At 50.2% G+C, this 24,706-nt stretch overlaps 1 protein-coding gene across 2 annotated transcripts in view; it reads right to left on the bottom strand.

Annotated features, from left to right (window-relative positions):
- ARMH3 (armadillo like helical domain containing 3) overlaps positions 1 to 24,706 on the bottom strand; it is a 184,143-nt gene that overhangs the window by 24,965 nt on the left and 134,472 nt on the right. For both annotated transcript variants that reach the window (XM_038409086.2, XM_038409087.2), the window contains exon 24: positions 11,753 to 11,831. In XM_038409086.2, the coding sequence (XP_038265014.1) occupies positions 11,753 to 11,831 (79 nt within the window). The remainder of the gene's footprint in view (positions 1 to 11,752; positions 11,832 to 24,706) is intronic.

Below are 24,706 nucleotides of genomic sequence, written 5' to 3' on the forward strand. Positions count from 1 at the left end.
ATGGTAGCTCACGAAAGCTTATGCTCAAATAAATTTGTTAGTCTCTACGGTGCCACAAGTCCTCCTATTCTTTTTGCGGATACAGATTAACATGGCTGCTACTCTGAAGCTCGTCAGAGAGTGATCGAATCCCCATATTCTGCAGTGTGGTTCCCAGACCACAGACCTTGCTCCAGCAGTGGTTGCTTCCAGATGCCAAAGTCTTGTTACAAGAAGCTAAAGACACATCCCATTCTGTGTTGACATCACTTGTCCAGGTAAACAGGTGTGGTAACTGCCACAAGGATGCTACATGATCGTCAGCGAGAAGGGAGGTGACCTGTGCTGTCACAAATGGGAGGGCAGGTGGCTATGCGACAGTCTTCCCATCACAATGTGATCTGCAGTGTTGTGGGCCACAAGTGGTCAGTGGCTCCTGCCCAGCCTCTCAGTTGCTTCATCACCTTCTCCCAGCTCCCTCTGTTGGGTTTATCTGCTGTTGACCTCCCATCTCCATCATCCCAGCCCAACACCACTACAGCTTCATCCCAGTAGGAAGGAGCCACATCCTCATCCCCAAGCTGTTTTTCCATATGCAATTGACAGTGCCTGCCAGAGCGGGCACCAAGTGATCTGATTTGCATGCACAAATATGGCAGCACTTGTGAATGGATGCAATCAGAAGGGACCATGAAATTGGGGGCTGGCACATGTTTGGCTGACCCATTGGACAGGCTCTGATTCTCCTTGGCTTGCTCTGTCTCTCAGCATGCTTTAGTCAGTACATAACTCAGACTACGAGAAGTCGAGCATGTGGAGCTATAAAAGCATCTGGAGTAGTTGGAGAATTTATGTCAATACTCAGTGACCTATATGGGCTGTGCATTTGTATTCTTGACTCAAGCAGGCACTGTTATCCAGATATACACGTGTGCGACTCCAGCAATATCCACACACTGTCACCCATCCTCTTGTGCAGATGACTCCAACCTTCCTGCTTTCCTTGACGCAGGCAGTCAAAGGACCCGGTCAGTATCCGCAGGCTGTCAGTCTGATCCTAGGGCTTTCCAGTGCGGTGCATTTGACTGTGGGGGTCTCTTTGCCTGCTCCTCCCCCACCTCCCCAAAAGGAAATTAAAGGCAAAAAGTCTGTTAACAAGCTCAGGTCAGGAAACTCCAAGTTATGATTTCACTAGCATTTGACATTGCCACATATGTAGAGGCCTCTGAGTGTCTGTCTACACTGTAGTTAGACACCCATGGCTGGCCCAGGCCAGCTGATCCAGGCTCGGGGGCTTGGGCTAAGGGGCTGTTTAATTGCAGTGTAGACATTCAAGCTTCCATCTCGCATGGTCCTAGAGCCGAGGTTCCAACCCAAGCCTGAATGTCTACATTGCAATTAAACAGCCCCTTTGACTGAGTCGACTGGCACAGACCTGCAGCAGGCATCAGAGCAGTTTGCACATGCCCTAAGACAACATCACAAACAAGATAAAATACTTAGGGCTCCTGATTTTAGGTTTTAACCAATAAACCACCTCTGACACACAAAAATTAAACCGGTGTTCATCTGATAAACACCGGAAAAGCTGACTTGTATCTAAGGACTTGTCTACACAGAACAGTGATGTGGAGTACAGGGGTGTGACTTCTCAAGAGCATATTGGGCTGCAGTAGGAGCATTGCCAGCAGATCGAGCGAAGTGATTGTTCCCCTCTATTCGGCACTGGTGAGGCCACATCTGGAGTGTTGTGTCCAGTTTTGGGGCCCCCACTACAGAAAGGATGTGGACAAATTGGAGAGAATCCAGCGGAGGGCAATGAAAATGATTAGGTGGCTTGGGCACATGACTTATGAGGAGAGGCTGGGGGAACTGGGGTTATTTAGTCTGCAGAAGAGAAGAGAGAGGGGTGACTTGATAGCAGCCTTCAACTACCTGAAGGGGGGTTCCAAAAAGGATGGATCTAGGCATTTCTCAGTGCTGGCAGATGACAGAACAAGGAGCAATGGTCTCAAGTTGCAGTGGGGGAGGTCTAGGTTGGATATTAGGAAACACTATTTCACTAGGAGGGTGGTGAAGCACTGGAATGGGTTACCTAGGGAGGTGGTGGAATCTCCATCCTTAGAGGTTTTTAAGGCCCAGTTTGACAAAGCCCTGGCTGGGATGATTTAATTGGGGTTGGTTCTGTTTTGAGCAGGGGGTTGGACTAGATGACTCCTGAGGTCTCTTCCAACCCTAATCTTCTATGATATGTGTATTAATTGTTCCATGTAGACCGTGCTGGTGCGCTCTAAAGGTACCTTAATGCTATGACATAGTGATATTTAATGCACAATAGGGAACATTACAAAGAGCCTATTCATTACACTACACATCATTCTATTACACTACACAGAGAGAGAAAGCCCTGCCCCCCAAATCCCCAATTTTGGGGACAAAAATCTCCAAATTGTTTAAAATAAACACCAAAATATTAAACTAATAAACCCCAAAGATCAGAAGCTCTAAAAAAACCTCACATGGGAACTGAACTACAGCAGCTGTGGGAACATTTCTGGGGATATCCTGGGGTTTGTGCATGGAGAAATGTCAACCACACTGATGCATTGTTTGGGGGCTGCATTTAGTAAGAGTTCAAAGTTCCCAGCTCTGCGCCCCTGGAAGTCTTGTGTGTGCTACTGGAAACCACCACCACGGTCAGTCTCCCAGGGGGCATCAATTGCTCTGAATGCATTCAGGGGGAGCGTGGGGCTCTCTGAAGCCCATGCTCTTCCTGAGGGAGGTTGCCCCACCTGATCTCTGCCTTGTGCAGCCACAGGATAGACACCTAGGTTGCACCTAGGGAAGCAAGTTTCTAGCTGTAACTACCATGGATGTAGCTCCAACGGGGGTAGCGCTGATGGAAGCTGTCGTGTGAACAAGACTCGGGTCCTTTTTAACCACTGAGGTCCCACCCTATTCTGGAAACCTTATGTGCTTCCAATCAGCTGGTTAGTGAGCACCATCAGCAGCATTACCGAAGGACTCAGATACAGATCTCCCTGCTGGCAGTCCCCGTCTCCTAGTCATTTGTACTGAATTGAAGTCAGTGATTTATGTACAAATTAAAGGGTGTTGATAAAAACAAGCAGCCAGGTAAACACGAACACCTTGTTCAGGATTCATATCCTTGCAGCAGGGCTGCACTGGCACCATCCATAAGCCAGATGGGGCGAGACATGCTGCTCGCAGTGCTTTGCTCTCAGGAAGCTTCCCTGAGGCAATGGAGATCACACGTGTCTGCAGGGATCACCCTGCCTACAGGAACGGAGGTGATTTGTAGAGGCTGGCGTTTCGCGGGTGCACCCTGCCTTCCCTGGATCCAGCTCCCCGCATGCTGGCTCTGAGTGACTGGTCTTAGTTCACTCAGCACTCCTGCCGCCTGCCCCGGATCTCCGGTGAAGGCAGAAGAGGTGACATGGCTCAGTGCAGCAGGCGAGAAGGCTACGTTCCCTTTCTACTCCAGTCAGGGGTTTCCCTCTGAGCTCCCTGATGCTGACAGTCCTTGCTGGCTGCATTTGAACTTAATTGCTCAATGTCCACATGCCAAGTGCTTGAGAGTCAAAAGTAAATCCTCCAACTGAGCCAAGCTCCACGCAGTAATTTCATTTGGTTTCCTTGCAGCCACTGCACCCTGCTGCGTCAGTAGCATTCATTCTCTCTTTGCACGGTGACTGCAAAGCTCCATTTGGTTCCCACTCAGAAATCAGAGCAGTGACCTAGTTTGTCACTTAGGAAAATGGATGCAGTTCAGGGTAGAAGATCCAACAAGAGGCACAGGAGGGTGAGAAAAAAATATGAATGGAGGAAGGCAGGAAAAGGCAGCTAGTCTGAATTACGGCACGCTACCAGCAAGGGAGGTCAAAGAGGACAGCCCTCCAAAGGCAGGCAGGCTTCTCCTCAAGGAGCTGTAGGCACTGCAGGCTGCTGTCACTGCATTGCTAGCAGGCAGGCAGAGGTTGCTGGTAAAAAGCTGGAATTCAGCTAAGAACGTGCCAAAGGTTATAATTTAAGCTGAAGACCTCTAAGGTATGCCACACAGCCCTGCCCCTCAGTTCTGCTACCCTCCTTCCCTCTGGGAAGAAGGGCTGGACTGACTGATGGGGCACCCGAAACCTGCCACCTGCACAGGGAAAGTCTTTCTAGACAGCTCTAAATGTGAGAGCCAGAAGCCTCCAATTTCAGAGCTTCTGTCAAGTGAACTTTGTGAACCAGCCAGAAAGGCTCCACTGTGTGTGAATGGGTAGTTCCAGACCCATGGAGACATGCTGGAATGGAGATCCACTAGCCCACCTCACTGCAAACCCCATCCCTACCTTAGTGATGGACGGCAGGCCCAGCTTGCGGGGCGAGACTGCTGCCTGCTCCCCATTCAGCGGTGTGTGCTTGAATTCACAGCACAGCCGAGCCCCAGCCCCACACAGCCTGCACAGCCCACCCTGTGCTGCATGGGGTCAGTGCAGAACCCATCAGCCAAGTCCAGCAGCAGAGACGTCCGTGACGGCAGAGGAATGGGGACCCAGAGGCCAGCCCAGGCTTGGAAAGGGGAGAAGCTCAGCTTTAAAGGTTAGGTGAGTCCACGGAGCACGGGGGAAGAACGGAGCTAGACTGGGGGACAGCATGGGTGGAAGGTCACAGTACAGCGAACACTACTGCAGTGATGTGATGGGGTGTGGTCGGGCTCCTCTTTCTTTGCGTAAATCAGTCTCAGGCCCAGTGGACTGGGCTAAGCCACTGTCCTGCTGCAAAAATATGCATTTTAGAACAACGGAAGATCCCAAATCTCAGTGGTGCCGCGGGCTCCAGCAATCCTGGCCACGTCAGGAGAGCAGCATCCAATGCCAGTGTGAAGGGGCAAGTGCACAGAAGGGTGTGTTCTGAGCTTCAGTTCCCCCCACCCCGCACCACACACACCAGGATACAGGCCGTCTCTGATCAGAATCCCAGGCAGGAGAGAGCTGACCGGGTGCACACATGCCTGTGCGATGAGCTCACACTGACACAGCACACAAGGGAAGTCTGCGCAGCTCCCCCATGAATTACATGCCTGGCAACCGCCCCGTGTCTATTGCTCCCCCGGCTTCACGAGGGATTTTTTTAAAAAGCGAATCTCAAGTTTTACAAAATGCAAACCGAGCCAAGCGCTCACATGGCCAATGACAGCTTCTCCTTTCATCTCAGCTGTGGAAAGTTGTAATTTAATCTTTACAAATGCAGTGGCTCTGGTAGTTCGGCAACGATCCTCGGAGGAGCTCTCTGGCTTACGCAGATGAGCAATGGTGACACTGGCAGGATTCTGCTTTGTAGTCACACCACGTCCCTTAGCCAAAGATCTCAAAGTGCTTTACAAACACATCAGCCCATTTTACAGATGGGGAAACATAGGCCACAAGGTGGCCTAGTGACACAAGAACCAGGAGTCACCCAATGACCCAATTAACAGGCAGCAGGTTTAAAACAAACACAAGGAAGTATTTCTTCACACAACGCACAGTCAACCTGTGGAACTCCTTGCCAGGGGATGTTGTGAAGGCCAAAACTATAAATAGTTTAAAAAAAGAACTAGATAAGTTCACAGAGGACAGGTCCATCAATGGCTATTATCCAGGATGAGCAGGGATGCAACCCCATGCTCTGGGTATCCCTAAACCTCTGACTGCCAGATGCTGGGACTGGGCAATGGGGGATCCATCACTCGGTGATTGCCTGTTCTGTTCATTCCCTCTAGTGCACCTGGCATTAGCCACTGTCGGAAGACAGGATAGTGGGCTAGATGGACCTTGGGTCTGACCCAGAATGGCCGCTCTTACGTTCTTATGGATCTGTTCAAGATCACACAGCAACTCAATAACCACTGGAAAGAGAATTCGGGAAGACTGATGCCTAACCCTTGCTCTATGCTACACCCTTCCCGCTCCTAACTAGGTCTGAAATAGAAAACAAAGATTTTAATAATTTACCAGGAACCTAGAAATTGTTGCTCGTAAATTTTCTGAGCTGAGCTTGTGCGATATCGGAACGGACTCTGTTCCTGCCACACGTATGGACAGGGCACCAGTGACACAAAGCTTCTTAAGGCCTGGCCAATTGCCCCGAGCGCTCTCCTGCGGGTTTCTGCAGGGTCCTGTCTCATCAGCCATCTTTGTTCAGGGTATGATTCAGGGCTGGTGGGTCTGGGGGGAAGGGAGTCAGCTAGGAGGGATGGGCTGCCCAGGATGCTGCTGAACCCCGGTTTATATCCCCATTTCGTCTGGCCCTCCAGGGGGTGGAATGACGTACCCAGCGCTCCGTGGACACTGAGGCACACATGGGGGCTGTGGAAAGCAAATGGAAGGAGCACTGGAAGTTGTATCAGCCCCCTCCATTGATGGGGCTGCCCGTTTCCAAGCTGTGAACTCTGGATGTCCTGTTGGATCACGTGGCGCCTGGGCACTCAGGCAGCAGCAGGTGCCGTGTGCTTCCTGACCCTGGCACACGGCAAGAAGGCTGCAGCCTTCCCTTTCGATGTGAATGTTGCCATGGTTATCAGGCTTTCCCCAGCTGGAGGGAGATGCTACATTGCACTCTGCGTGGAGCGACGCCTTCAAAGCCCTGGCAAACACAACTAGTGCCCGGCGAGGTTCCAGGACAAACGGCAACATGTCTCCCCTCCCCCAGCCCTTCCTAGGGTTCGGCAGGCTAGGATGGAGAATGGGGTGAAGCGCTTGAGCAGCTTACAGACTCTCAGGCACTGGTAGTGTGACCAGATAGCAAGTATGAAAAATCGGGACGGGGTGGGGGGGGTAACAGGAACCCATATTAAAAAAAGCCCCAAATATCGGGACTGTCCCTATAAAATCGGGACATCTGGTCGCACTGGGAATGGGGTGCACCCTTCTGGGAAGTACCACCCATCAAGCTGACACTACCACATGCTGACTACGTGCTGCAGCAGGGTCCGCTGGGCAGATAGGCTGTATGGAGCCTCTAGGAGGGGGGGGACTTGTGGGGGGTCTTCCATTTTATGTTGGGACAGCTGGGGTGGGAAGGGTCAGATCTCCCCAGCCTTCGATGGACACTTCTGACAACAGACCCTTCCCTTGTCCTTCCCGCATGACTCAGCTGCTCCTTTCACCCTGCTCCAGGGACATTTCGTTAATTGCATTCAATCCATTAGCCTAATGAAAGGCACTAAACAGCACTAAATGATGGCTCTGCAGCATAACTCCGGCTTGCACTCATTTTTGCCTGAATTCTGCCCAGATACAGTCAGCTGTGCCTGTGCCTTAAAGCTGTCCAAGGGCATTATTCAGCTATGTCATTCCTAGTGTAAGCTACAAAATGTGGGGGTGGGGGGTAATTTAACAAACTGCCAAGCCACCTTATCAGCCAGATCCATCACTGCTAGTCAGGATGGGTTAGGGGGAGCATCTGAACTACACTGACTCCCTGGAGCCATGGATTCAGATCTCAGCACGGATGGCTCAGCCCTTCACACTGCAATATCAGTCACCTTTCAAGCAAGGCATGTGTGGGTGTTTACAATGACACCATAAAACCCAACATTGCTGCCTATCCCACATGGACGTTACAGATCTAAGATCTGGGTCTTGCCCCAGTGTCCTCAGCTGAAGTTACACACACACACACACAGAGTTGTGCACTGCATTGCATGCCACTGGACTGCTGCCTTCTACCCCAGAGGTGGCTGCATTTCAGGAGCAATCTGGTTCTTGCACATACCGTGTTTAAAGAGCTTCCCCAAGGTGCTATGTTAACATGAGATGTTATGATGAGATTCTGATGATACTCAGCACTGATAGAACATGTTTAATCCTTGGGGTGTTTTAAAAACATCAGCCAATCACACACACACTTACGCTAACAGACCTTTAGCTCTAGTGCAAGGCGTGGCTATGATGAGACACAGTTTATTATAACAGCTTGGGGTTTTTCCCCCCCTCATGTGAGAAGCAAAGCAAATGGACTAAACCATAGCAACAATGGCTCCCACAGTTACCACAGCTCAGGGCATCCCATACTGATCACGTAGTCTTGTGGCTTTCTGTTTAAGTCAGTGGTGGTAGCTCCCTGAGCTGTACTATGGATTAGTCCCTCAGAGCCCTGCCTGCTAACAGAGGGCCAATTACATGCAAGAAATGGGGTGGGGGGGGAGAAAGGAGGTAAGAGAACAGCTGGAGCATGATCTGAGCCAGAGGAAAAGTGGCCTTCTGAGATGATCCAAGTGGAAGCTGAATTGCAGCTCGCTGAATTATAAACTTGTTATGCGTGGAACAAGCCAAGTGGTGCCCTCATTTGCCACATCTTCAAAGCTGATGCGGTAGTTTTGCTCTTCAGTCACAGTCTGTTCTGGCTGCAAGCCCTCCTTCCCTGCAATGGCCAGGCTGATGCACACTGCACAGGTGTTCCCAGCAGGCTGCCCCGCTCAACCTGATACACATATAACAGGCCTTGTGCTCCACACCTGCATTCCCTAACATCTCTGCTGTGCCAAGAAGGGGAAGGGATGCTGTCTCTCACAAAACGATACAGCTGCTTAGGACCACAAGTAGCTGTCAGCTCTGAGTGTCTGTCTGCACTTCTGCCATCTCTGTAGGACATAGTTTAAAAACCCTGTAGTGATGATTATAGCAGGAATGGGTGCCAGGAAACTGAGATCTGAACTTGCGGTTTCCTGTACGGATTCTCCAGCAGATTGCTATGAGACACACCTGTCCTGAGAGGGATCAGTGGACATTTCGGCTCCAAGGAGAGTTCAGTATTTAGGTATCCCTGTCCTCTCACTTGAGCAGCTCTAAGAACAGTGCTAGTGAGACACCAGGACCAGCCAGAGTGCTGCTGATATGCACGTGGTATTTCAGAGAGACAGGCCCACAGTGTGACGCTCTCCACAGTTTGGGTCAGACCAAACTGTGCAGTTGTTCTGCCCAGCTGTAACTGGTTACCTGGAGCGCTTCCTGGGTCATCATCTCCTTGCTGGGTTTCTCAGCCATTGGGCCCAATGCTGGTCTAATGGCTTCTGTTGAATAGAAAGTTGGTGGCTTTTGCAAATAAAATAAGATGCACCGAGTCTGCCGCCTCCAACGCATCAATGTTACCATTAATGCTGATCAGTAAACAAGGAGAAAGAGCACTTAAATGACAGACTGAACATGGTAACAAATGGATATTAGTGATTAACAAGCTCATAAAGCCTTCACTAGACTTCTGGAAAGAACAAGGCAGAAAAACCTATTTCAGCCAATTACTTAGATACTTTTAAGGACATTAACGAAGCAAATATAAGAAATAAAACTCCTCCAGAACATGCAAAGGGGAGGGGAATCTCTCTTGGGCCCCAGAAGAAGCCCCCAAGCTGGGGAGATCAGGAGAACTGGAAGGAACGCAACATTGCAGTGGCGTAAGAGTCGTGGCAAGCCCAGGTCCCCTTGGACTGTGGGAGGTGCACAAGTGCCAGAACAAAGGGGAGCCCACATAGGAGCAGAGACAGACATTCGCATGCTGTAGAATCCAAGCTTTTGTTTCAGAAAACATTTCTAGCCCTCATGGTTGTGAAAGCCAACGTCAAAGTGTGAACTGAGCCGAACCTCTGCAGAACTACCCTGCGAGTCTACAAGACACAGTCTGGAATGAGAGCTCAGAGCTGGAGCGACCCAGTCCCCAAATTAACCTATGCGCATTGACTCTAAACTTTAATGATTGTGCATTAAATGTCAGCATTAAACATTTCCTCGCTGATCGTTTGAGCGGACTGGATGCAGAAGGGGGTGACAACTTGGAGTTGCAGCAGGAAATAAAGGAGGGGGAGAGAGAAATGCAGAGAAAGAAGAGAAACTAAAGGCAGAAATTACAGCAGACCTAACAACGAGCCGACTTCCCTACTGAATGATGTTGAGTGCACAAAGTACTGAACAACTACCCAATGATTACTGGGAGTTCAGTTACTACATACAAGTCAGATTCTACTCTCGATGTCTGCGCAGCCTCCACCTGCCATCCATGGGAGATAGCTGCAGATTGAAGGATGTGTGTAGTCCTAGATATATACCTCAGCTCATGGACTCCAATTAAGAGTGGAATTTGCCCCTCTTTCCCAAACGAGTTTGACATTCTGGCTTTTACACAATCATCTGGTGCAGTAAATCACACAGTAGGGGCCACGCACCGCACTCCTCAGTGTTCAGTGCCTCTCACCATGGTGATATTTCCACCTCCCACGTAGTTCACCAAGGCTTGGAATTGTTTTGCTTTTTCTTGATGCTTTCACTGCTTTAGGTGAAAGCTAAAGTTTGATCAAAAGAACTCACACCATCTTTCTGCTTCCTAATCGTCTCCCTCAAACTTCCTAATGCATCAGAACTGATTTCATTAGCTGACTGCTGCTAGAGGTTTTATTTAAAGCACAGTGTATGAAGAAGAAAGAATTCAGCGTGACCTTCCTGATCTGCTGTGCTAACAGCGAAAAGCTTTCTTCCTTTTTCAGACTCACAGACAAATCCAAGCACAGCGCAGACGCCTCTCTCATCCGACCCTCCCCCCCTTTTTTTTGGGCATCGGACGATGTACAGTCAGTGAATGAGGAGATAGAGTATGAAACATCACAGAACACGCCTCTGAGCATGGGACTCTCGGTGGCAGAGCAACACATGGAAATCGAGTCGAGTGAATTAGATGTGCAGAAGCTGTAGATTAATGCGAGCAAGGAGAGAGTGAATTGTACAAATACCCAGTGGGGGCCTTTGGGTGCTGCCATTATGATGACATATACTAAAGGACAGCTGAGAGGGGGTGAGCCTCAGGCCCCAGGGCAAAGCATCCCAGGAGGAGAGAGAGAGAGAGAGGGAGGATGTGAAGTACGGGGCTAGCGGTCAGGGCCTTTTACAGACGAAGACGTGGGTTCATATCCTGAGGGAGTCAAAAGCGAAGAGGGAGTCAGCAGGTCCCATGCCAGTCCAGCATGACCCAGGTCTCTGCTCCAACAGGCCCAGCGCAGGATACCAGTGCACTGGCACCTGGCGAGTGCCTCGTCCCTCACAGCCCTCAATGCTCCTTCTCCTAGCAGTGCTTCAAAAGAGCCTGAATATTTTCTCTCAGAAAATAGGCCACCTGTTCCCTTCCGGAGGCAGTGAGCATCATCCTACCCTCAGGCGGCCCCATTTCCACATGTACGAAATTCAGGCTGGACAGGAGGAGGAGAAATCAGACTAAATTACAGGGAAAAAGCCCCTAACAATCAGCCCCCCCCCCCCCCACGAAAACCTTCCTGTTTAAAAACCTACCGCAGAATAGCTGTTCAGGGCATTGTGAATTAAATTATCCTAGAAAATCTCTACCAACTGCAGCATATGTTCTAAAGAGCCCAACAGCGGCTCAAATTAAGCTGCATTCAGCATTTTTCTAATTAGCAGGTGGAGCCATTGCCAAGATCCCACTGCGCATTTCCAAATACCAGAACTATCGAGAGCCACCCAGCACACCTGCCAGTGTGACCCCACCTGCTCTCCTTTCTGCATGGACCAGGCTGCCGTGATCTGCAGGCAGTCCTGGGAAGGCCAGCCTGGCCCCTTCCCTGGGTACAGAGTGGTGCAGGGCTGCCGCCACCACCACTCGAGCAGACAGGGGGAAGCCTGGACATTAACGCTTCAGCTGACACAGCTCAGGGCAATGTGCTTGCAGGAATCATCTGAACACCATGCTGCAGCAAGGAAAAAGGGCCGTCAGGTGTGCAGCTTACCTGCTCCTCCGAGAGCTGGGATATGTGATTCACTGCAGCGTAAGACTCAATCTTTGGGTTGAAGTGGTTGATGATGGCTCTGAAAGAGAAGGAGGAAGGCTGTTAGGAATAGATTCCGGGGGAGGCAATTCTCCCTGACAATCTGAGCCAGTGCATGGCCGGGGGTGTCTTCAAAAGGCCCTCTCCCCTCACATGCCTACCCCCACCCTCCATTGCTCAGCTTCCTCTGCCAAGCTGCGATGCTAGCAGCAACTGCCATACTGCCAGCCCCCCGGGGATTCTGTCAAACACTCACTGGGAAACAGCAAACACGGAGCCTGCCCTAAGCGTGGGTGCTTGGACTCAAGTGTTCAGCATGGAGTGCGCGGGGCTGCGCTCCCAGCTGCCTGGGCAGGGAGTCATCGCCACCCCAGGGCGGGCTGGAATTCACTCTGCACCTACTGGGCAGAAAATGAAGGTGGGAATCACACCCACGCCCTGCTCGGTGGGATCCCTCTCCCCAGCAGCGAGGCACTTTCCAAGGCCTGATATCACAGGACATCTTGTCCCACTCGTCTCCGTTATCTGCACTGCTACCTCCTTGTCTGCGAGGATCCCCACCTCCACTCTCACCTACCTCTGCGCACTGGTCATTCCAGCCACAATCTTGCACTTTCTCCCATCCCAAGACCTTAGGTCTGACTGGGCCCTCCCCTGGGACGAAATGACATTAACCCATGCCAGAGCCCAGCAGAGCAGCTGTGAGGATGGTCCCTTTCATCTCATTCACTTCACCAGCAGAAGGTCCCAACCCCAGGCTCACAGCAGGGGTAGGGGCTGGGGAATCCTCAATGCACTCTAAAGCTAAACACAGCAAGCCACGGTTGGAGATTTCCTCTTGACCTCCCATCGGGCTCGCCAAGGAGCAGCTGGCAGGACAAACGGTGAGACAAACACTAGACCAACCGAGTCTCTGCTGTGAGACAGCAGGGATGGTGCCAGTGGCAACTGGCATTTGCGCAACGCCCTGTGCTCCAGCAGAGCTCAGGAATGCTGCGGCTTAGAACTGAGGTTCCTGGGGGAAGCTTGCCCAGCGCCGTTATGCTGTGCCAGTAGTCAGGGCTTTCTGTCTCATGCAAATTGCAGGAGTTGGGGTTGGTCCTGGTCCTGCTTTGAGCCGGAGGTTGGACTAGCTGACCCCCTGAGGTCTCTTCCAACCCTAATCTTCTGTGAAATCAGCATGAAAATCCATTCAGTCTCCCACCCACACGTTCTAATGGGGTCTCCACCTCCCGTTCCCCCCGCAGGCCCCAGAAGGGCTTTTAGCTGCTTTCTCACCTGCTAAGAGGTGGGGACTGAGCTCAGGGACTGCTGAGATACCCAGGTGCCAAGCAGAGGCAGTGGGGAGAGTGGCTGCCTGGGAGCATCTTTAACTGCTTACATATCAGACAAATAAACGAGAGAGGCAGGAACCCTGAAAACAGGACTGACTGTGCCATCTCCTTATGTCCGTCACGTTCCCAGTGACCCTGTGCCAGCTAACTGGCACAAGGTCTCCAGAACACCCGTGGGAGGCAATCGATGCAAAGACCGAGCCCACAGCTCTGATATGCAGAGACCCTGCCACCACCCTCACTACGGTTTCCACTCCTCTACCAGATGACACCAGATAATGCAAGTGCGGGAGGTCTCCTGCCAGGCAGCTGGTCGCCCCTGCAGGGAGGAAGGCAGTCCAGAGGCTGGCGGCCAAGGGCCCTATCTTTTCCTGTTTCATCTGCATGACAAGTATCAGAGAGTGAGAATCTCACCTTCCGGTAGCCAGGCCTCCTGAAAGCTGTGGCGTTCAAGCTGCCTGTTTCATGCCAGGCTGGAGTAACGTTTACACCCCTAATGGCTTCACTACGGGAACAGAAGACAAGACGCACAACTCCCACAAGTGTTGGCAGCTCAGTGGGACTTGGTGCACACACGTGGCTCCAGCATTTGTGAAGGAACAGATTGAGCAGCCACTTGCACCCACCGCTGTGAACACTTCACAATGGGCCGCTTGCTGATCCCTGCTCAGCTCTGAGCTCATGGAGTGGTACCTGCTATCCCAGCCACCATTCACCCTGGGGAACTGGCTTCTGTTTGAAAAGCCTTTAAATAAAACAGTCCCCACAGGCCAGAGGAAACGCTGGGGAGCGTGGGCATGCTCAGCAGGTTCATTTCTTTAACCAAGAGCCCAGCGCTGTCCCAGTTCCATGAGGAAACCATTCCCAGCATGCCTTGCTCTGCTGCTGCCTTCCTCGGGACAGGGGGGCGAGAACAGCCCAGGCTGAAACCCTGGCCCTGCCTCTGCGGGCTCTTCACTAGGTCCCCAGTACCACGACACCCGTGGACACAGCACAGCTCCTCCTTGGTGCTGAGAGACGGATCCCTGCCCAGCCCAAGCTGCTCCATGGGAACAGACCCACGCTGCAGCTGCTACTCTGCGCAGCGCATGGAAGCTGGGCTGCCTGGGCCCCCCAATCCCTGCTTTGCCCCCATCCTCACAGCAGAGCAATACCAGGGCTACTGCAAGCCCCCCAGAAAGCCCTGCTGCACAGGATTCCTTTCTCCATCCAAGGGGAGGTAACTCGGAACCTGTCTGTGTTTTACCCCTCACACCTTCTAGTGTAGAGACGTGAAACTAGGGGCCATCAGCTGCCCCGGCTCGCACTGGGATGCTCCGCAGAGCTGCAGTACGACTCATTGCCAGCTGGCATTTCACTTGGCAAAGCAGTCACTCCACAGGCTCCACAAGCACCATCGGGAGAAGAGCAGCTCTTTGCACAAGCTCCCCTTATGGGCACAAAGCCACAATTCCTCTCTCTTTGTTTGAGTTGCCCCCACACAGCTCCCTGCTTTGGGGGCTGGGATAATTTTACCCGGTGATAGCACTGATCATGGCGGTATCGGTCGGGACCCAGTACTTTGAGGTGCCCAGAGCTATTTAAAAGATCTCTGAGAGCGAGAGAGCTGTGTCTGGTATTCCTGAGGAGCTCGTGAGCTCCTCGGCACATCTGAACAGTGAGTAAACTGCGAAACTTTGACTGCAAGAGGGAACGTTTCGATCCCCAGTCCAGCCTCTGACGCTGTGCGCGCTTACCTATTCCCACACTGCATGCACCCAGGGAGGGTGGTGGGGAGGGTGTTGCTATTTATCAGGCAGACTTCAGAGCAACCTGGGGATGCCATGCTCCAGGGTCTGTGGCACTTAGCAACTCCATTGAGGAGATGCCTCTTCCCCGCCAGCACCACATGCTCTGTCTGATCTACAGCGCGGTAGCCGCTGTCTCCAGCTGGCAAGAGCAAAGGCTGTCACTGCTCGCAGGAGGGAAGAGGGTGAAATGAGGGCCCATCATCCAAGAGTGGATCCCAGCTGACCGTGTCTTTGGGTTAAGGCCGAATGCAGCGAGGGAGAATGCACCTCTGAACACCCAGAAGAGTGAGGGGTGAAGAGGGGCTCAGAATAAGCTGCAGTGATCTCCTCCTTCAGAGAAGAACCCTCGCACGCGGACTAGTCAAGTCCAGTATCACAGCTGCCTTGCATCTCATACCTGCTTTGTGCAGCATTTCAAGCAGAGACAGGCACTCTGGCACCAAGCAAGCACCCAGAAACCGACAGACAAGTTCATGTTTCTTTCCGAAAGAAGGATCAGCAAACGGATAGCATCTGAGCACCCTGTGCTGTAGAGCTTATTGACTGGGAGCAGAGGCCAGTGGGGGAGCACACAGGGGCTAAGGGTAAGTTTTCAGAAGTGACTTAGGAACCTAGGTCTCATTGAAAGCCAGTGGGACGTAGCCTCCTGAATCACTTGATGCTTCCGAAAACGTTAGCTGAAATCTCTCCCCGTCTCAGTGTCTCATTGCTGGAGAATGTGTTTTGCGCTGTGTCTGGCCTGGGCCCATGGGGAGAACAGAGTCAGAGGCAATGGGTGCTGCATCAGGAAGAAACTTGTAGCGAAATGCTGCACACAGCCTCCTGGCAGAAGTAAATGGCTAAATACCATTGTAGGGTTTGTCACACTCATTGCATGCTGTCATCAAGGCACGTGAGACCTGGCTGGGTTCCCTGACCACTATGCTGGCCGCAACAACCAGGGGACCTGGGTGAAAAATGGAGTGAAGTGAGGCAAGCAAAAGGGGCAGCGATGCTGAAATGTGACCAGGAATTGCATTGCTGATCGCTGACTTGGGGGCTCTCCCTGCTCAGAAATTTGAGTGTTTCCGAGGAGCTGGCAATGGGCTATGGGAAGGAGCCGGAAGCCTGTGCGCAAGTCAGCAATACTGGCCTCCGTTCAGTCCATTTATCAAGCCCTTGTTGTTCCGAGTCCAAGGCAGGTCAAATACCAGGCGCTGGGCAGAGCGGTAATCTGCAGCCAGAGCTGTTTCATGCACCAAAGCAGCATCACCAGCTCATCTTTCTCTCTCTGATTGGCCCGTGTTCCAATCTACTCAGCATTCAGAGACTGTGAAATGCACCTAGCATCACCCCCAACAGGCTGGGGTTAAGCCCTTCACGCTGCACAGGTGTGATCTACGCCCACAACAGTTCTGTGAATGTTGGTGTGAGTCTAGTGCATTGGGCATCATTGACGGCACCTCTGGGCAGGCTGTGCACAGGATGACGTTTAGCATCAAAACCAGAACATCAACCAAGTGCTATTTACTATTTGTATAGCCGCAGCCCCCAGGAGTCCCCGCTGGGGACCAGGCCCCCGGGCACCGTGTCAGATGCAGTACAAACATAGAGCAAAAAGATGGTCCCTCCCCCAAGTCCAAGTAGCTCATCATCATCCTCATTTCCCTTTGTTGGCATAACAGGCCAGTCTTGCTGCAGAAGGCCTATTCGTCAATTCCTGACAATCTCAGAGGTGGGGGAACATGACAGCATGCATGACACCAGCAGTGTCCGATCAGAGCGGGAGCGGGAAGTGCTGAGGAATGCGATACAGTCTGTTTTCTTTTATACTGATGGATATTATAACCTCAGTTTTTGTATAGAAAGGGAGGGTGTGAGGTCCAGTGCTTAGGGGCTCAGAACCAGAAGTCAGGAAACCTGGATTCTGTACACAGCTCTCCTACTGATTCAATCGCACCTTGGACATGTCACTCCTGCCCCTGTGCCTCAGTTTCACAAGCTGTATAATGAGGATAAGGATAATCACCTTGGTAAAGTGCTTTTGAGATTTATGGATGAGAAGCTTTACACAAGTGTAATCTATTACGTGCTAGGCTACAGACAGCACTATAGATAGTGAACATTTACACCAGGAACTACATTTGCACCAGGAACAAACCACCTTCTTCCTCTCCTTCAAATCTCTCCTTAACACACACTCTGCCAATCCTTTTAATCACGACCCAGGCAACATTTTTGCACCTGCACCTTCACCCAACGTGCTGTGCCCCAACTAGATAGGGATCTGCCCCCGGGGGCAAGGATCACGTCTGCAGGCTGTTTCTACACACTCCCAGCACTCAAATAAAAAGGCAGGAAAAGCCCATTTACTAAGTGCCTACAGCAATTGTCTGGGTCATTCAGCAGGATAGCGCACCTGGCAGGAAGGTTTAGTTTTTTAAACAAATGCCTATAGGGCATTTCTAAAAAGCAGGCATAGATTAAACACAAGCAAACCATCTGGAATAGCAGAGTAACTTCTCCTCCCTATTCTGCTTTAATCAAAGGCGGCTACTTTTGAGCAGGTTGTTGGATTTCTTCAGCTCCCTTGCTTTAATGAGCCCACAATTAAGCAGCAAGTCCTCAACTTGAGAGAGCGCATCTCCTAGCCACAAAAATAAATGGCAGAGGAGAAGACAAGGCAAAGGGCTATTTTAATCAAAAGAGAGCTCATATTTCAGCTCACCGGAAACACCTGACCCAGCACTGTTGTCATTTCGTAGAAGAAATAAGCCCGCTACACCTCATAGAATCATAGAATATCAGGGTTGGAAGGGACCCCAGAAGGTCATCTAGTCCAACCCCCTGCTCAAAGCAGGACCAAGTCCCAGTTAAATCATCCCAGCCAGGGCTTTGTCAAGCCTGACCTTAAAAACCTCTAAGGAAGGAGATTCTACCACCTCCCTAGGTAACGCATTCCAGTGTTTCACCACCCTCTTAGTGAAAAAGTTTTTCCTAATATCCAATCTAAACCTCCCCCATTGCAACTTGAGACCATTACTCCTCGTTCTGTCATCTGCTACCATTGAGAACAGTCTAGAGCCATCCTCTTTGAAACCCCCTTTCAGGTAGTTGAAAGCAGCTATCAAATCCCCCCTCATTCTTCTCTTCTGCAGACTAAACAATCCCAGCTCCCTCAGCCTCTCCTCATAAGTCATGTGCTCTAGACCCCTAATCATTTTCGTTGCCCTTCGTTGTACTCTTTCCAATTTATCTACATCCTTCCTGTAGTGTGGGGCCCAAAACTGGACACAGTACTCCAGATGAGGCCTCACCAGTGTCGAATAGAGGGGAACGATCACGTCCCTCGATCTGCTCGCTATGCCCCTACTTATACATCCCAAAATGCCATTGGCCTTCTTGGCAACAAGGGCACACTGCTGACTCATATCCAGCTTCTCGTCCACTGTCACCCCTAGGTCCTTTTCCGCAGAACTGCTGCCGAGCCATTCGGTCCCTAGTCTGTAGCGGTGCATTGGATTCTTCCATCCTAAGTGCAGGACCCTGCACTTATCCTTATTGAACCTCATTAGATTTCTTTTGGCCCAATCCTCCAATTTGTCTAGGTCCTTCTGTATCCTATCCCTCCCCTCCAGCGTATCTACCACTCCTCCCAGTTTAGTATCATCCGCAAATTTGCTGAGAGTGCAATCCACACCATCCTCCAGATCATTTATGAAGATATTGAACAAAACGGGCCCCAGGACCGACCCCTGGGGCACTCCACTTGACACCGGCTGCCAACTAGACATGGAGCCATTGATCACTACCCGTTGAGCCCGACAATCTAGCCAGCTTTCTACCCACCTTATAGTGCATTCATCCAGCCCATACTTCCTTAACTTGCTGACAAGAATGCTGTGGGAGACCGTGTCAAAAGCTTTGCTAAAGTCAAGAAACAATACATCCACTGCTTTCCCTTCATCCACAGAACCAGTAATCTCATCATAAAAGGCGATTAGATTAGTCAGGCATGACCTTCCCTTGGTGAATCCATGCTGACTGTTCCTGATCACTTTCCTCTCCTCTAAGTGCTTCAGGATTGATTCTTTGAGGACCTGCTCCATGATTTTTCCAGGGACTGAGGTGAGGCTGACCGGCCTGTAGTTCCCAGGATCCTCCTTCTTCCCTTTTTTAAAGATGGGCACTACATTAGCCTTTTTCCAGTCATCCGGGACTTCCCCCGTTCGCCACGAGTTTTCAAAGATAATGGCCAAGGGCTCTGCAATCACAGCCGCCAATTCCCTCAGCACTCTCGGATGCAATTCGTCCGGCCCCATGGACTTGTGCACGTCCAGCTTTTAACCTGTTCAGTTCTATCACACTGAGACTTATTGATTGTGAAGACAGGCTGCGTGTTAGGTGGAGACACGCATCCTATTTATTTAATGAGACGGGGACAGAAGCGTAAGCATGGGGGGTGGGGGGATGGGTTGAGCTTTTGGCTGGTTTCCAGCTTTCCTCATTTGATCCAGCTCCTTCCACGATGGGGAGCACCAGAGTGGTGGTGATTTCTACCCTGATCCACAGCTCTCTCCAATGCGCATTTCCACCTCATCACTTGTGGGATATGAAACAATTGGTTACACCAGTTTTGTTTGAAGGATGAGCTAATTTTCTTTAACGTGGCTCATCGCCAGAGATTTAAGCCAAGTGAGGTGCCAAAGTCCAACCCTTTCACCTAAGCCGCTTCCTCTAGGCTTCTTGTCTAGGGCCGATCGCAGAGGTGAGGAGATGAACTATTCCAGCCCAGTCACAGCAGTTAATCCAGGTGTCCTGGACAGTGCATGGCAGCTGGGAGGGATTCTAGCCACAGAAGTATTGCCACACAGCTCGGCCAAGTGCACTCCACGGCCTAGAATCATAGTTTCTGGTTCTCCATGCGCAGTGAGCTTCCCTTTGGGGTGGTAGAATTATTAATTAGGCTTAGCGAACGCCTTTACTAAATTAAGCAACAAATTGTCAAAACATTGTCAGAGGTTTCTTAAACGCCAGATGTTATCATGAGTATTATTAATGCATGGGAAGAAGAATTTCAAACCTAGCATAGGAGACTAATCGGGCTAACATGCCCCCTCCTCTGGCTAACGCACTGCTCGTTGACTTCATTTTCCTACCCGAGATTTGTCTTTCGGACAAGATCCTGCCTCGGTGACGTAATGTAAAGGAGATCACATGTTAAAAGCCTTTCTTAAGAAAGGAAAGGCAACACTCCCTCCAGACCTTGCATCTCAAAAGCAATAATTAAACCCATGAGATACTTCTGAGGGTCAACGTTCCTTCGATGGGTGCTGCCTGATCAATGCCGTACACCAAGAGCCGTTCTCAGAGTCTAGAGCTTGTCATCTGGTTCCTGGCTTTTGGACAGCAAATCACAAAGCTCAGCAGGTCCAGCCTGCATAAACTGCTGAATGACACGCTGTCAAGCTTCCTTCCCCACTCTGAACTCTAGGGTACAGATGTGGGGACCTGCATGAAAGACCCCCTAAGCTTATTCTTACCAGCTTAGGTTAAAAACTTCCTCAAGGTATAAACTTTCCCTTGTCCTTGAACCCTATGCTGCCACCACCAAGCGTGTTAAACAAAGAACAGGGAAAGAGACCACTTGGAGACGTCTGCCCCCCAAAATATCCCCCCAAGCCCTACACCCCCTTTCCTGGGGAAGGCTTGATAAAAATCCTCACCAATCTGCATGGGTGAACACAGACCCAAACCCTTGGATCTTAAGAACAATGAAAAAGCAAAAGAATCACCTCTGTAAAATCAGGATGGTAAATACCTTACAAGGTAATCAGATTTAAAACATAGAGAATCCCTCTAGGCAAAACCTTAAATTACAAAAAGACACAAAAACAGGAATATACATTCCATCCAGCACAACTTATTTTACCAGCCATTTAACAAAAGGAAATCTAACGCATTTCTAGCTAGATTACTTACTAACTTAACAGAAGTTCTGAAGAGCATTCCTGACCTGGTCCCAGCAAAAGCATCACACAGACAGACAGACCCTTTGTTCCCCCCCTTCCAGCTTTGAAAGTAACTTGTCTCCTCATTGGTCATTTTGGTCAGGTGCCAGCAAGGTTAACCTAGCTTCTTAACCCTTTACAGGTGAAAGGGTTTTGCCTCTGGCCAGGAGGGATTTTATAGTTCTCTATACAGAAAGGTGGTTACCCTTCCCTTTATATTTATGACACACCCCCCAAATCACAGATAGGGTGAAACACTGGCTGTGATTTCTTCCTGGAGCTCTAGGAGAAAACAGAATTAATAAGACACATGACCTCTAAATATACTACCAACCGTATAAAGACTAACGGTATTTTCCACATCTCAAGGACTATTTTAACCAGTTGATTCTGGGAAATTTTCACGGGAGAGCGCATCAGCCACTTTGTTAGAAGTTATATTTTTGACACACGCCCTTTGGGGGTGGGCTAGAAGGGTCAGAGTGCAGGGTGCTTTGATACAAGCACAGGTCACAGCGGACATACCTGATGTCAAAGCCCCAACCAGCAGCCTCTCTAAATGCAAGGGACACGCTCCTTGTAGGCAGGGGCTCTCTGTTACTATGCACGTTCAAAGCACCTAGCACAATGTGGCCTGCAACTGTAATACCAACCAACCCACCCCAAGGTGTCCCTTCCAGATCCTAGCTAGCCTCTCACCCCAGGCCCCAGCCACCCCCTGCCCAGGGTAGTTCCCACACTAGCCTGTCCAGTAACTGGCTTGTATCATCACCTGGCTGGACAAAATTTTTACAAATGTGCCAGCCGGCAAAAATACAGGGTATTTACTGGACAAGCCTGGATTCTCTCAGCATCTTAAGCACCTTGCGCCCAGCCAATTTTGTTCCCTTTGGTGCAAACAGCAGGATCCCCCCCAGCACCAACTGCCATGTATTTTACAGCAGTGAAATGTGCCAAAACACTGAGTGAAATCACTGTGTGTAATCTTTTGGTAAAGGCTATTTTCTTAACCCTCTGGTTCCTCAGGCAACCAGTAGGTAAGGAGCAAATGACAGGGCAGGGATATTCCACTAGTCCAGAGATATACAGTGACTGCCCACAGAAAGTCAGTGTTTGCCAACAGATACCACACAGAGGTATTGAATGCCACCATCTCCCTCTCTGCTGACAACAATTAATAATTGAGGACAAATATTGATTTATTCATAGCGATCACTGAAATGGGATCGTCATCCACCAGCTGCCTCACAATTCACATGACAGGTTTAGTTTCCAACTCTCAAGACTCAAAACATTGCAAAACTTGGCATGCCTGTGAAAGCTGAAATATTTTAATTACTTGTTATGCCCATTAGTAGCCTAATTAGTCATTTTAGTACAGGACATTTACCTTTAAGAAAAACAGAATGCCTAGCTAGTTGGAGGATTCTTTTACTGCTGAATACCATATGGCTCGCAGGCACAGGCTTCCAAACACACCAAGCAACGAATGAAATTTAAGAAGATTATACTCCATCCCACCAGGACCATGTAAAGCTCCCTGGGAGAGGCAACCAAAGAGGCTGTTGGGCTAATTAAGCATCCGAACATTTGCCATAAACTCCGTGTCATTTAAAGTGAATGCAGATGACTCTTACTATGCTTTTCAGTCAGAGTTCAGCCCCCAGGTGTTGCGTGGAGTCCCGAGCTGCATCCCTACAGATGGTGCCAGGGAGACAAAAGCCCCTCTCTTTAGGTCTTAGAAAGGAGATTTCTTCCACTGCCTCTAGCAGTGAGACTGGCTGCCATGAAGCGCTGGCCCCTCCAAACTGCACCCGTGACTGGACCCAGAAGAAGGTGCTGAGAAATCGCTGTCCTTTTCAGGACTGGGTGAATGAATGGTCAGAACAACATGAACAAGCCATAAATGACTAAAGCATTGAAGGACTCTTGAATAAGAGAGGGTAGGGCTCACCCACTGGCTGAACAAGAATCAGCCACAGTCAAACCCACCATACGAGGGAAGAGAAACGTAGCCCCCAATGATATTTAACCAAGTTAATAATTACATCCGTGGTGCCGGTTATGACTGTGTCAGTGCAGCAGTGTAAATCTCAAACCCATCTTAACCTCCCAGACGCTACCTGCTACTATGCAGACTGAAACCTGTTATTTACAGTGCCAGTCTCTGCAGAGACAAGATGATGCAAGCCTGGCAGTGGTTTCTCATCAGACGAGTGCAAATGGAAATTCGCCTGCCAATGCTCAGAGAATGTTTAATGGCACCTGTTTGGGCGATACTTCTGCTGCTCAAAGGCCACAACCTGGGGCGCGGGATGTGGGATCAAACACCAAACCTGGGGCATAAACAAAGTGTGTCTGATCAGTGCAAATTTGCAGGTCATTTCTAAGGTGGGGGGGGGCGGATCTTCCACAGAGATGCTTTGCCAGGGAAAGTCACAGAACTAGCCCTCATTCTCTTCCCTCTCTGAGCAGCTCCATCTAGTCTGAAAGCCTGAGGATTTGCAAGCGCTCCGATCTCCATCTCACCATGAACAGACCTCTCTTCCGCTCTCGGGGTGGACTCGGAAAGGTTCACCCTAGTTCATTGCATGGGCATTCCCTGCACCCCCTCAGCCTCCTTCTTTCTGCCGTTTACACCCCTTTGCCAAATTGACTTCCCGGAAAGATCCCCTCTCTCTGTCCCATTCCGACATCTCCCTTATCTGCTCTGGGTTTTCCTAGGGCACTCAGTGCCATGGCACTGTCTTGAATGATCTTTGGGTACCTTGCCCCTCCATAGCTCTGCTCCAATTCCTACCAGACGTTGACTAAGATGTTCAGATGGACTGGGCAAGACAGAGAAAAAGCTAGCACGCGTTGGGAGGAATCTTTTACGTGCTGCATCCGGGACTGGAAACAATTCCCGTCTCTTTAGGTTCTCAACTGGCCCTCATCCCCATGGTATTAGAGCACCTTCCCGCAGTGCCCTAAGCAATATGACTAGCATGTCTCATGCGGCTGCGCTCTCTAGCCAAAGGGGGAAAGAGGTGACGGTTTGTGTTCCGTTTTTTCATTTATATCTGTATTTACTTTCCATCTGCTGTGCTGCTTGTTGTTATTACTGAAGGCAAGGTTAAAGGAGCACATCTTCCACCTGGGATGGAAAGTGGCGAGGTTTAGAGACTATTCAAAGTTATTTGCTGACTTTTTCTGCCATACAAGTCTCTGGAGAAAGGGCCCAGTATTAAAATTCCTATGATATTGATATGCAGCACCACAAAATGGCCTTCTGGAAAATAAGCCCTCTGTGACCTTATTTTACAGGTCTGCTGGTTTTAGAATAACAAAATGTCCATAAAAAATGTAACAAAATAAAGCAGACATTGCAGATGGTTCCTAAGCATCGTTACACACAACATAAAGCAAGTGGCAGTAGACTGGCACACAACAAGTCCCAGACTTCTCCATAGGAATGCAGAGCAGGAGGTTTGCTTTTGACCTCTCACAACAGTAAAATGTCCCTGACGAGATGCATCCATGTTACATATACAACCGGAATTACCATGGAGCTGCAATGCCCGGAGAGGAAAGTCAGTTCTTCCGGGTCAACAGCATGAAACGGAGCACGAGTTGCAATTATACAACTTTGTAAAGCTCCAAGCTGCTACAGACGGCTACACACTTAAACGAGGAGAGTCTGGTGTTATGGGTCTCATTTTGGGGTGCCCAACCAGAAAGTTTGGGCCTGATTTCTGGAAATGTTGAACACCCAACGACTCCAACTGCCGCCAATAGAACTTGCAGGCGCTCAGCACCCTG

This window comes from Dermochelys coriacea, chromosome 7 (assembly GCF_009764565.3).
Source record: "Dermochelys coriacea isolate rDerCor1 chromosome 7, rDerCor1.pri.v4, whole genome shotgun sequence".
In the NCBI taxonomy this organism is placed as follows: Eukaryota; Metazoa; Chordata; order Testudines; family Dermochelyidae; genus Dermochelys; species Dermochelys coriacea.